The sequence below is a fragment of the Tinamus guttatus genome, unplaced genomic scaffold (assembly GCF_059628265.1).
Source record: "Tinamus guttatus ecotype Peru unplaced genomic scaffold, ASM5962826v1 Tinamus_guttatus_pri_ptg000459l, whole genome shotgun sequence".
NCBI classification, from domain to species: Eukaryota; Metazoa; Chordata; class Aves; order Tinamiformes; family Tinamidae; genus Tinamus; species Tinamus guttatus.
Genome location: NW_028288993.1, coordinates 1,479,165 through 1,493,074, shown reverse-complemented (window position 1 = coordinate 1,493,074; position 13,910 = coordinate 1,479,165). Strand labels below are relative to the sequence as shown.

The 13,910-nt window shown below is 43.6% G+C and overlaps 1 protein-coding gene across 1 annotated transcript in view; it reads right to left on the bottom strand.

The window, feature by feature from the left end:
- The window catches only part of ASCC2 (activating signal cointegrator 1 complex subunit 2), a 28,773-nt gene extending 22,735 nt beyond the window's left edge, over positions 1-6,038 (bottom strand). The window contains exons 1-5 of the mRNA XM_010218066.2: positions 5,921-6,038; positions 5,101-5,259; positions 4,524-4,694; positions 2,685-2,814; positions 685-752 (exon numbers count right to left, since the gene is read on the bottom strand). Coding sequence (XP_010216368.2) covers positions 685-752; positions 2,685-2,814; positions 4,524-4,694; positions 5,101-5,259; positions 5,921-6,001 — 609 coding nt within the window. The 5' untranslated portion in view covers positions 6,002-6,038. The remainder of the gene's footprint in view (positions 1-684; positions 753-2,684; positions 2,815-4,523; positions 4,695-5,100; positions 5,260-5,920) is intronic.
- Between the last annotated feature and the right edge of the window lie 7,872 nt (positions 6,039-13,910).

Genomic DNA, 13,910 nt, shown 5'->3' with positions numbered 1-13,910 from the left:
CAGTTTCTTAACACTAAGAAGAATGTGAACTTTCAAAAAGCCAAGTGATACTGCATGTGTCTTGAGGTGAAAAGAACTTTTTGCCTTTATTTGTGTATACATATGAGGTTTTTGAGGACCCAAACATGACATTTCTATGGCACATAGGTGTAAAGGCATCTCAATTTCCCATTAGGTTAAATGTGAATCCTTCCCGACCCTGGGGAAGATGTGAACTGCTCATAGAAACGAAAGCTTAGAAATGGAGAGGTGCTGGTATCATTTGTGTAACAACAATACATCCTCCTAAGTTTCATTTACTCCTGAGAACCTGTCGCATCAAAATCTCACACATTTGACTATGTCAGGTCTTAGCTATTTCGCACCGTCTCTATCATGTTGCTTTCCCCTGAGCAGGATGAGACACGAAGAATAGTTGCTTTGTATTTGAATTGCCTAGAAAAAAAAAAATCCTTGGGATTAATGTGAAGGAAATGTCAGAAGCAGGAGGAAGCTGACAAGAATCAGCCATAGTTTTAAAGGTTCCAAAACTGCCTGACCTGTATTAGCACTAAACAGATAAAATAAGCAGCAACAAAGACATGCTGCCTGCCTCTGACCACATGTGCTCCCTTCCTCCCCCAGCCTATCCCGCACCATCATCCAGATGAAATTGGAGTCCTAGGCCAAGCAGAACAGCAGTACCTGGAGGACAGTGGGCAGAGTTTCATCCAGGTCACTGAAGTAACTTGGTTGCTGCGTGAAGATATTTGCTGAAAAAAAAAAAAAAAAAAAAGAGGGAGAAAGACCATATGTCATCAGTTCAGACATCGACACGAAGAGGCAGATTTGCACCAGAAGACATAACTTGCCTCAACAACCTGCCTCCCCTGCTAATGTTACTAACATTTAAGGACTTCAGGAACGCACCCATGCTCAACACGCGCACAGCACCTCCTGCTATAGTGCCAGTAATGAGAATCTGCTTGTCAGAGCAGGGCAAGGAGATGCTGGATGATTCACACCACACAGGCAGAATCAATGAATAATGTAAACACTAAACACTCCCAGTTCCTTTATTTGACAACTGGAGTTGACTTTTAATTACCGATAACAGTTTGGCATACACTAGAAAACATTCTGTAGAATATTTTTTAAACTTAATGAGGCTTTAGAAATACCTACTATTATATTACTAGGGCTTCATTATCTTTACAAAATACTTTACCAAGTAATGGTGTATCATAAATCCCGGTCAAGTATGAGAGAGGCTGCCTATTTTACTTTGAATTACTGTTCAGACTATGAAAATTAACAGAGTTCCCCAGCAAGGGCAGAGCACGGGTAAGAATTATGAGATGGATTTGGGAAAATTTATTCCTTGAGAAAAGCCTGAGGTTTATGAAGTTATGAATTATGCACCAGAACCGCTCATGCCATTACTGTGACAACACAGCACGTACAATCAGGTAAACAAATCACTGGTCACTCGCATGCAGCATTAATGTGCTGCACTTGAAGGGGTATATATAATTTAAATGAGGTTTCATACTCTTCACATCTTCTTTTTCAGGACATTTTAAAGCACAGATAATTTAAATTTGCCTTTGAAAGAACTATCTATCTTGGTTATGCATTCTTCCTACCCCGGAGGCTTAGAAGGCAAATTTATAGTGAAAGTTACTGAAAAAGGACAAAGAGATCAACGTGCAAAAATTCAACAGCTTAGCTTAGCTTTTCTCCATCTGGAAATTTGGCAAAAGATCTTGTATAGATAAGCTGCATCACATGATCTCTAGCACTTCTCATGTTAGTCAACGGGGAAATAAGACAAAAATAACTTTGAACGAAAGGAAAAAGTTTCATTATATGGACTGCAGACAGCCTGGGTTAGAATTTACGGAGCAGCTCCCTTAATCCAAGGTTAGGCAACATCCACCTGAGCACAGATGGACGAGTAAAGACCACAGATAGTTGGTTCCCTTGTGAAGAGAGCACAGGGTAAACACAGAATCAAAATAAATATATCACCCCCTCATCACGCAGGTTCTAATGTCCAGGGCTGCCCAAGCAGTTGCTTAATAGGCACTTGCTGCTAAGGCTGTCTATGCAGATAGTGAGATATCTAGGGGCAAGCAAGGCTCAAGCAATACTCCGACCCATGCTGCACTTTGAAGGCATTACGTTAATGAACATCTGCATTGAAGGTTCATGCTCTACCAGTGCACACAACAACAATTAATTCCAGTTGCAGACTTGCTAAGAGCCCGAATCTGGGAACAAGAGCACTCGTATCAGCAGCTGGACTGTGCCCCATCTTCTAACCTTCATCCCCTCTTGCTCAGAAGTAAAGCTCTTTGTCCCTTCCCCTCTTTATGTGGATATAATGGAGTCTTCATGGTCCTCTTAACAGTGGCTGAGAGCACTTGTAGTTGGTTTGGGAAATAACTGCTGAGGCATGACTGAACCCTGGGTCATGCCCAACTCTAGGAACAGCTCAGGACAGCTAAACAGCACGTAACAATATATTCATTGACCTAATGAAGTTCACAAGGAAAAAAAAATCATTAAAAATTATAGATGCTAGCTGGTGTTGAGCAGCTTGTTTTCAGACCAGGAACCTCAGTATAAAACCCCACTCACTGCCTACCATTTCACAAGTAAGCAAAGGCCCAAATACAAGCTGTTTCTTCCCTTTAACTAACCAATCATCTTCTGGAGCAGGGGGCTGTTTCCCTTTCCAAAAAGCACACAGAGATCCATAATCTTAGGGACGTCGAACAGGAAGTTGTTGTAAATAATTTCTCCAAAGACAGAGGGAGTGATAAAATGATCCTACAAAGGAAAAAGAAAAAAAGTAATAACCAGATTTTAATAAAATCTAACATTCAGTAGCATTTAGTAATAATAAAGAATAATTCATATTTTATTCTGCAGGAAATGCACTTTTAAAAAGATTTTTCAAAACTGTAGCAAGGGTATTACTTCATAAAAGGCAGCAACTGTCTCTAAAACACTCCTGCAGACCCCTCTACCCCTACGTGCCCAGCTGCTAGTAACTGCTCTATCCGCCTCTTTGGATTCTCAACACTGCGTACGCAGCTGGGCTGCACCCTGCATTCAACTGATCGACCTCGAAGTTAAAATAAAAGGCTATTTACAGTTGTTGCAGTTCCCAAATCTGGCTCACTATGTTGACAAGTAAACACCTGGGCTCACTCAATGAGGGGTCAGCTTGGGAACAGGAACAGCTTCACTGCTATGGACACCAAAGAAATACACCAAAAATTGCGGCCCAAAGTTCTTGGTAGCCTGATAAGCTAGAATCAAGGCACCAACAGTGAAAGAAACAGGAAAAAAACCCAAGATTCCTGAACTGCAACTCTATGCCTTGACAGCTAAAACATATCACACCCAGGATACCTAACTCCTAACATTCAAGGAATGGCTGTTAACAGTCTAGACGACCAAAAAATCCATTACCTCTGAGATGGAGAAGCAAGGTAAAATGTGATTCTGGTGTCAGGGAATTTTAAAAGACTTGCTTTTAATCAAAAGACTTTTAACCACAGTGCAAGCTGGTAGATGCCCGGTAAGCATGTTCTACCTCCTAAAGAAGAGGACCAGGACTTTACGCTGGGTAGGTTTGTTTTCTAGACCCCCGCTGACTGCCTGAATGACAACAGGCTATTCATTCTGTTCAAGTTACTCAACTATAAAATGCTTTTCAACTGCCTCTCTGCCTCGTTGGAGTAGTAAGATTTAATCAGATCCTGGCATGAAAGGCATCATAGAAGTATCAAGTATTTTTTGCTGGCGTGATGCCAACCGCAGGCTCCAGCATTCCTTTCACCTGCTCCTTCCCTAGTCCTGCAACTCTCACTTGGAGACCTCTCCTCAAAATGTCTTCAGTGTCACCATCGTAACAAGGAGAATATCAAGGGAGCTCATTGCTGAAGCATAAGGTGCCTCAGGTGGCCCAAAGAGCCTCGTGGTAATTCTATAGCTGCACACGGCAGTCGCACTCGCACAGTTACAGATGAGTACATCTTCTATTTATGATGGCAAAAAACAGTAATTTAGAGCAATTTCATTGCGCATCCAAAACTTGGAGAAAGTTCAAGGAGAGACAAGCATTAGCACAGGTTGTGTGACACCACATGACACAGAGGAGGTGGCGTGAGAGAGCAAACACTTGACTACTGGTGGCTTCAACAGTCTTTTTTACGTTCTATGCAGCCAGACAAAAGGCCACCTCAATCTTTTTTCCTCTTATGCTAGTGTACCATAATGCCACATGTTGCTCCCCTGTTATTACCTAGCTGTTTTGCCTGGCTCTCTCTTCCCTAAGAAATCATTCATATTTCAGATAGTTCCGAGCTGAATGGTTATCATCTCCATACAGGGAAACAGACTGCCAAAAAAGAGGCAGCGAGAAGAATGCATCTAGGACACGCAAACAAGAAACATGATTCATTTTCTCCCCTTGTCTATTTTTCTAAGCTGTACAGCCCAGAGCGACTGCAAGACAAAGAAATATTTACCTTGGATTCCTTGTGAGTGGACATTCTGAGGAAGGTTAGGAACACACTCCGATGGAGACGTTTGTGCACGTCGTTCACTTCTGGATGGAAATCCAACAAGGCATCAAACTTGCGCGGCGCATAGCAGAGATAGGAATCCAGGCATTTCTGAAGTGTCTCATCAAAGATTACCTTATATGACAGAAGTGAGGAAAATGGAGAGAAAGGCATGTCACACATTTGTAGGTGGCAGCATGCACTGCAACAGCGAGAGGCAGTCGAGTTTCACTTAGAGGCATTCCAATTAAATTTAGAAGCAAATCAAAACATTCAAAGATGCTAAAATGATTTACATGTTCACTAAATCCAACAAAACTCTCTTAGATAACCATACCGAACGATAAAAAAAAGAAAAAAAAAAGCTATAGCGAAACATTACATTCTTTGCAGTCTAAGAAGCAGTAATCAAAATGAAAATGTGACAAATGTCACGGTGGTCATGTGAGAGTCTTTATGGAGAATGCAGTTTAAGTTCATGGTGTTTACAAACACTTAGAGTGCTCATATTTTTTCTTCAATACCCACAAAGCAGTGTTACCTGGCACCAAAATTTGTCATGAGGCAAAGCCAGAAGCCAGTCCAGATCATTTGCAATGAATTTTGCTCGCTCCAAGAATTCTTCCACCAAGGCAGGGTCCCTGGTGACAGGTGGTGCTCTGTATAGCACAAAAGATCGATCTTTTTTAACTTCTGGATGCTGCGGAAAGCCAAAACATAGTATTAAAAACATGGACTAAGCAACAGGAATCCACACTTACAGTTCGCTCTGCCAAAAGAATTTTAAGAAACTGATGCAAAACTGTACTTGAAAAAAGTGCTTTACATTTGTCTTTCAGCTCTCTGACAACTTCCCACTTCCTAATATTTAGACGAAGCCTATCAGTAGGTTTGTATCATTTTTACTTTTCAGCAACATTCTCAGATATATGTGCTTCATAACTAAGCATATGTTGCTCCCTGCATCTAACTGAAAGCCTTGCAGAGGAATCCTCCCACACCTCCAAAACATGGAGCAACAGCTTAACACTGTGCTTTTCAAATGCCGCCTGTGCTCTCCTCCTACTCCATGCCAGCTCTGGAGTAACATTCTGGACCACCAAATCCAGAGAAGAAACTTTTTGCCATCCTTCCCGAGAGAATGGAACACGATTTGCTCAGATTATCCCTTCTCAGAAAGCAAATTGCATTGAGCAGCCAGCAGCAGCTTCCAGGTCTATCTCAGCCCACCTGTACAGCCCAGGGAAACTCCTCAGATCAGTTCATCCTGAGCCCATCCTAGGCGGATTTTGCCCAAGTCTCAAAAGAAAACGACTGCTGGGTGAGGGTCTTGCTTGTCTTTCAAGAAAAACATCGCTCACCAAAGCTGGTAAAGTCCTCAGCTTCCCAGTCTTTGGATCCTCTTCCGTAAGCTGCAGCTCATCCAGTGGTAAGGCTGGCATCCTGATGACTTATTTCTGTCCTTAGCAAACACAACAACAAAAGGTGTTTCACAAGACCAAGAGCGTCACGAGACAGGTTAGAGCCTTACCAGAACACCCTAGCACCACATCTGGAAAGAGACCTATGCAAAAGCCACCCCAATTCCAAGCCTTTACAAACACCCAAGAGCAATTGGTGCATGGCTTGGAGGACACTTGTATCACAGTGCTATAGTTTCATTCCCAATGTTCCCTGAGAGACCAGGGGCACCTTTGGGGACAACAGAAATATTTGGGGCCAATATGCTTAACATCAGTATGCTTAATTTAAACATTATATATGGTTATCAAGTCAGAACTCTGCGCTGGTGCCGCACTCTTTTTGCAGCCTATTGCCTGACATTACCAGCTGAGACGCAGTAAGAGACCACCCTCTATTAAGAATATTTTTGGTTCTTATGTTGTAGATTCACTCATCGCTCATACAGATTACACTAAAACACAGGATGGGGCTACAAAACACAGCTTTCCTTTTCCCTGCCCATTTCCCACGTGTGTTCTAGAAGAAGTTTCACAAAACCAACCCCCAGCCTTCCCCATCATTTCTAGGCTCAGCAATACTCAACTTTCAGAAATATAACAGCAATCTGAAAGAACATATGCTACAACATGCGCTGTTAAAAAATCCTCAAACATTGATGAAAATGAAACCTATGGGTTGAGCAGAGCTCTTAACTCCTCGGGAGTTTCACCGTGCTGTTAGGATTCATATGAAACGTTGCTATAAGAGACGTCTTGTGGCGACCCGGGCTGGCAAGGGCCCCTCCGTGCAGGTTTAACTTGCGCGTGGTGCCCGGGCAGATGCACATCGGAACCGGGCCAAGGGCAGCCGAGCAGCGGGGAGCCGGCAGAGAAAGGGCTGAGAGAGCAAGGGGAAAACCCTAAGGCCTTTCAGCTCCAGTTCTGGTGCTGAAGTCTTAAGAAAATCATAACAATAAAAATCACACGAGCCAACATTTTGGAGATCTATTTTTCAGTATTTTTTTGGGAAAACAAACAAACAAACAAACAAACAAAACAAAAAAAAACCACGAAACGAGCCCAGCCTTTCCCAGGGAAACTCATCCCCAGCGGCCCCGAGGCGCTGCCCCCCGCACCTCTCGGCGCGAAGCCCCGAGCCGGCCGCAGCGCCCCGCGCAGCGCCGGGCTCCCTCCGGCCAGCGGCCCCGCAGCCCAGCACCCCGGAGCCCTCCGGGGCGCCCCGGGAGCTCCGCTCCGCTCCGGCGCCCCCTCTAGGCCCCCCTCACGCGCCGCCGCCCTCGTTACCGGCAGCCGCCGCCAGGCCCTTCCGTCGCCAAGCGGAAGTGCGGGAGGGGGCGGAGCCGAACGGCGCGGATGCCCCGCCCCCCACGGGCCAGGGGGCGTCTCCTCAGCATGGCCACGCCCCCTGCCGTGGGCGCCCCGCGCTGCCGGGGACAGCGGGGCCCGCGCGGACCCCGCGGCGCCTCCGGGGGCACCGGGCCCCGCTCGTGTTTTACCTGTATGAAACACAACTGGGCTGCGGAGCCGAGCCCAAAGCGGGAGAAGCACCCGCGGCGCTGCTTCCTGCTGTAGCACCGTTCTTTTTTCTACTAAGTATTTCTTTCTTGTCTTTTAGCACTACTTTTCACATCTGTAGATGTGAAGGAAATCTGTAGTTACATAATCCCACAAATGACATGAAAAGTAATTTTAAAAATAGGCTTTGAACGTGACTTTTTATCCGCAATGTTATCTTGTGGTGGTAAGAAAGCCTCTAAATGCATTGCATTTTTTTTTTCCTTTGAAAGACAACCACCTAATCTGCTCTTTTCTTTTTTTTTTCTTTTTTCAATATAGATCTTATTCAGTTATTCAATTAATTTTGCAGATGAATAGGATGACATACACAAGCTGACAAGAAGAGCTGGTGTGCAATGCACAACAGAAAAGTTCCTGATGTACTCAGGACACCCGGGCTATTTCCAAGCCCTTTTCTCCCAAGAAGATGAACTCCGGAGCTGGAAGTCCTGGACGTGCATCTCTCAAGGCCTGCAAACGAGAAGGGAGTTGGAAGCCCAAAGCCAAGTGAGTCCCTTGTATCTTTTTAAGGGATGAGACCCAGGGAAGCAGTTCCCATGAGGACAAGCAGGGCCTGCTGCACACAGGAGTCTGTACAACTCTGACCCTCACTGGCTTCTCACGCTCTGTTTTCCCTTTGCCTTTCAAGGAGGTTGCTGTACATGAGCAGTCTGACACCACAGGATGACTACAGTTCTTGTCAGTTAATAAAGGCACACTTCATTTTAAGAACAGATTATGTTCATCAAGCTTCTGTCACACCAACACCAGAGGAATCGGCCGCCCTGCAACCTGCTTGAATCACTTTTCAGCTGCAAGACTGATGGACAGAGGATTCGTCCTATCTATGGATCTAATTTAGGTGCTCTATAGTATCTGCTTTCCTTGCTGACTATAGGGAACTTCTAAATTTGAAATCTCAGGTTAGATGTGAAAATAGCCTGAAGTGGAAATGGTGTCATGCCCACTGTCGTGAGGCTAATTGGGAAGAACGTATCCAGGTTCCAGCTGCCAAGCCTCTGGTCTGACCCTCAGGAAAATACTGTATTGCAGCATCCTCAGCTCCTGTCACCCACCCGTAGGCAACGCTGTTACATTCAACATTTAGCTGTTACGCTGGCGTTTTCCCTGCAGCAAGAATCCAGCAGGGATTGGTTCTGTGGCTTTTCACATTCGGAACAGAACTGTCGGTTTGGACTTTAAATGTCATGACAGACTGTCCGCAAACCTGCAATTTTAACCATTCTGTCAGATCCACTGAATTATTAATGTTTATTTCCTCTTCTTTGCCAACCTTCTTCCAAAGCAGCAGGAGAGAGACTCCAAGGAATCCAGTGGGGTTACAATCTGCCATTGAACCGTTCTGAATATCTATTCTTCTTTTTTATTTGATCTCTGTTACCTTCTCCATCAAGTATTGTGTGCTAGATTTCCTAAAGCTATGGGGAACTCTGCCCAAATGACTGGAGATATTACCTATATATGTAGAGCTGAGTTTCAGATGTAACTGTAGGTATTACAGATGAAATTTGGCAAATTTGCTAAGCTAGTCATCAAAAAAGTGCAATTCTTCATATGTGCAACATGCAAGAGATCTTTAACGCTTCACTGTAGTAAAGTCAAATCTGACACTATAATGCAAATCTAAGAGAAAAACTGCTTTTCACTGAGCACAACATTCAATTTCCAGTGGCTAAGTTAACTACTGGGCCATGGTGCATGGGTAGAGGAGAGCATTAAAACCCCCCTTAAGCTGCCAAGGTCTGCTGCAAGTTACTTCTCTTGATCCAGAGTCTTCTGAACTTATTGGATAAATGTGTTTGGGAACAGCGAGTGGAGAATTTCTCCAACCAGAACCTTTCAGGAAGAAAGCTTTTATTCAAAGGGATCTTTCTTTTGAGATGATTCGTGGCTGGGTGGAAGTTGTTCAGTGCTGAATGCAACTAGGAAGATTATCAGATGTCACAGGTCAAAACCTGGGAAGAGTGTCCTGGTTCCGGTAGCACCGTCACTGTTGTGACAGATACACACCAACAATCTCCTTGACTCAGTTGCTGTTGTAAGGTCACTCCTGACTTGGTTAGTGATAAGACACAAAAGCAGCCTTTCAATTTGGAGCAATGCAAAAAAACACCAAGAGGAGGATTGAAACACTGGTGCTACCCCAAGAATGCAAGGATTTGAGCTCAGTCTGGTTTTCTTTGCAGGTCCGTCATGAAAGCTACAATATGGCATTCAGATGAACACATCTAAGTCTTTTGAAGTCCCTGCATTTTACCAAATTCTGCCTCAAAGTCCCCAGTGGCAGCCCAGGGGCCACTAACCCTTTCTGAGTATATTCTTAGCATAAAGTATCATCGTTGAGTGTTTTTTATTTTGGTCACCAAGGCAAAACAGTGGGGATGGCCCAAGGGATTTCCAATCTTGTTTCCTGCATAGGGTTACTCCTGCATAGGGACAGGGACAGCCCTGAAAGGCTGGTGGGACATTTACCTGGCACGTGGAACAAGGGAGTTGCTCTATATCTGAGAGTTTTAGCACTGCAAGTTTCCGTGAGTGGAAATTCTCTCCTCCCTGCACCCACTTAGTGCAGTGGGCGTACTCCTGAGCAAGGTACTGGGGTATTTCTATGAGATAAAGAATTATCAGCTAAAATAATTCTTGGAAATCCTTTTCTAGCAATACTTGAAGCAAATCATTACTGTGAGCAAGTCATTAGCCCCTCTTTGCCCTGTGTATCTCATTTGTAATAATAGGATAATAATAACAACTATACGATTTCAGGACCTATAAACGGGGCCTATAAAAGAACCTATAAAAGCCTGCTCATTAAGAAAAATATTTGTCAGGCAGCACTGTGGTACTCAACACACAACAAAGCTTAAGGGTTTGTCAGTTAAGTTTTCCAAACTGAATATGTGCTCAGTAGAAAATACTATGAAGATTTTACCTATTTTTAACCCGTTAGCTGAACAATATGGGTTATCAGCATTTTAGGAATAAAAAAATAATATGAGCAGGCATATCTTATTCAGCATTGACATCCTCTGCTTTTGCTTGCAGGCATAGAAATGCCTTGCATGAACAAGGTGTCATTCATCATCTACAGAAGACAGCTCTGTGCTCACAAAACCAGCAGAATTACCACGTTCAATAAAAGTGCTATAATCGAGCGCTCCACTTCATTTCACAAATGGGCATAATATGTCTTCAGCAGATCCATGAGATGAAGCTGGGTTCTTATCTGTCAGCTGGCTCACACATCCACGCTGAGCCCCGCTCCTGCTGCTGCGCTCCCACCTGGAAACAGAGTCTCCAAAGCTGTTTCCAGCATCTGCTCAAAAATGGGGTGGCCGTTCCACTGAACTTGGGGTTCTTGGAGGCTCCTGAACTTTGTAGCCAATGAGTCCTGTGATAATAACCTCAATGGGCAGCCTTGGATAAGACAGCTTCTTTGTGCTAACTTACCTTTCTCAAAGTGTTGGTAAAAGCATATCCTGTTTTAGCACAGGGATAGCACACACAAAAAAATAAAAAAGACTGTAAAAATGTGCTGCCAAATGACATGTAAGTGATAAAAAAAACGATTATTTTAAAATTAACCATCTCCAGAATACTGTCAAGATGGGGGCCATTCAGAAAATCCATTTTTGGGGTCCCATCAGGATGATGGGTGCTTCTCTTCTCTTGTCTAGACAGGCTGGGTGCTTGTCACACAGTGTATTTTGATTAGGGTAGCTGCACTGACCTTAATGCCCTCACCGCCTGCCATCCCGATTAAATGAACCAAGAAATCACTGCTTGTTTGATGGCAGCAGAACTAGCAGAAGCCCCTGCACAAAGATGAGCTCAGGGTAAAAATAATGATCAGAGACAGGTGAGAGTGCAGCAGCGTGTTCACACATGGCTAAAAAAAAAAACAAAGTCAGGGAGTAAAAGACATAAAACATGACAGTGAAGTGAAAGATGGCAAAAGAATCAAAATGGGAAAGGATCCAGAGAGTTGCTTTTGAACAGGAGACTGGCTGGAGTCCTGGGAAAGGAAACTACCCCATGTTTCATCATCCCACTGTTCCTACAGAATCAAGACTTGGTGTATTCTCATAAAATAATAATGATAAAAAATGTCCCTACCATCAGCTTTTACTCATAACAGAAGCTACCAGAAAAGCCTGAGTTGGGCTACCTGTTTGGACTACAAGAGGGATGTGTTTGAAAGCTTGCTGGGTGATAACGTCATCAGGAAAGCGCCCAAGACAAGACATTTCTCACTGTGCAGGACTGTACCACAGGTATGTGGAGGGCACAGGAGCAAACGCTCGTGAGAAGATGGATCTGAGGGACCAGAGCGGGATGATCCACAAGAGCTGGCTACCAGCCTCTTCCCTGACTGCACGTGCATTTCAAATGTGCTCCTCCTGAATATAGCCAATACCTAAATTAAACTTCTCAGGCTGCAGACAAATATTCCACACCATGTATCCCATATTCTTTCATAAAGCGCCAACAAGTAGCTCAGTGACTTTGCCTCAAACAGTTAAGAGAGGTCTAGAAAGGACTTGCAGGGCCTTCGGGTTTTGTGCTCAGCAGTAGGTGGCAACTACCGTACAGTTACAGTACGGCTGCTCTGGGAGGATGACCCGGAGCCTCCGAGCGCGGAAGCTCCAGTTTCTCATGTTTCAGCCCAGACTTTTCACAGCCATCGGATATTTGTTTGCTCTTACAGCACCATCACCCCTGCTGTTAGGGGAGATGAGTTTCCTTTTCTGTTTACTCCCTGAAGTTTCATAAAGAGCAACTGTATGCCTTCTCAGCATTTTTTTTTCTGGCTAAACAAATTATTTTAAGGTCCGCACATCAGAAAAAAACTGTGGTTTACCCTGTAATTATTTTCCCATCACATTTTGTGTTCCTTGATTAAAAGTGGCTGGAGTAAATCCAAGGAGGATTGCAGCAGGGCTCTCTATGTGTTAACGTTTTCCTTTTTCTCCAGAAAATATCTCAGTAATACAAGATTTTCATCAGAGTTCTTTCATATTGGGAGTTCTCAGTTATCTTGAGATCAACAAATACACCCAGATTTTTTTCTTCTTCTGTCATTCCCAACTGATGAGCTTCTAGCAGAGATCCTTGTTAATAATTCCCAAGTGCATGACATTGTACTTTCCACTATTAAATTTCATCCCATTCCTTAAATACTGCCAGCACGCGGTCTTTTCAACTCTTCCTGCATGATATCCCAGCTATACAGCTATTCCTTCTTATCACGGGTGCCTCCCAAATTTGTGCCATCATCTCTCTCCTACCTTTTGTTCCAAGGTCTTTCTGAGAAATACAGTGTAAGAACATAATTGCCTTGCTGGATCAGCCCAAGAGTGGCAGGTATAGATGCTGTTAAAGGAGGAAGGTAGTAGCTCTGCCACTTCGTTTTGCAAACCCCACACCTCCATGGGTGTTGCACGTTACAGGCATTTTCCTTTTAACAATTCTTTATGTACTTGTTGTCCATTAATTTCATACATTCCTGAACCTGCTGATAGCCTAATTTCAAAGTATTTCCTAAAGGGCTCAACTCCATCCTCACAGGCTACCTCTTCACCCAAACCATCATCATTGCCTGCAGCTATTTTCTTACCCACTAAATAGCTTCCCAGATAGACTGTATTTGCCACGTGGCATTGAATTTCATATCCTATTAAATCCAGTGAATCTGATGTCTAGAAATGTCTATCAATTATCTAGAAAACAATATTCGTATCAAAGAAAAGTAGCAGCTTAGCTTGATGTCATCTAGCTGTAGTGAAGCTATGCTGCATTTTATCTTATTTTCCACTTACCTGTCCATCTCCAATTACTTTTTCCTTTATATTCTTTTCTAAGGCTTTTAATGTTCTTGAGGTCAGACTGGCAGACATGTTAAAGTCTGGATCGCTTTTCTTCATCCTGCTTAAAAAAACATAATGGTCGAGCAGTTTCTTATGAATCCATTGCCACCTCTAACTCAACAAATTAAAAACACAGATGGGTGTGAGTGTGTTCCAGGGCTGTCAGAACCACCCCGTTCCCCGCACTGAGTCAGGTTCCCATGGGTCTTGCTCTCCCTCTGGATACAGTTAATTTCCATTTTCATACAATAATTCTTATCAGCGATCGTCCTGTGCCCTGATCATCATTTCTACTGAAGACAAAAGCAAAACAGTTATTTAACATGTGGTCATGTTAAAAATTATTTATCTGATTTAAAATTATTTATCTGATTTATTAAAAATCAGATTGGAACACAAGAAACGGGGAGACTCCATTCAATGTGTTTAACCATTTTGTTAAACAC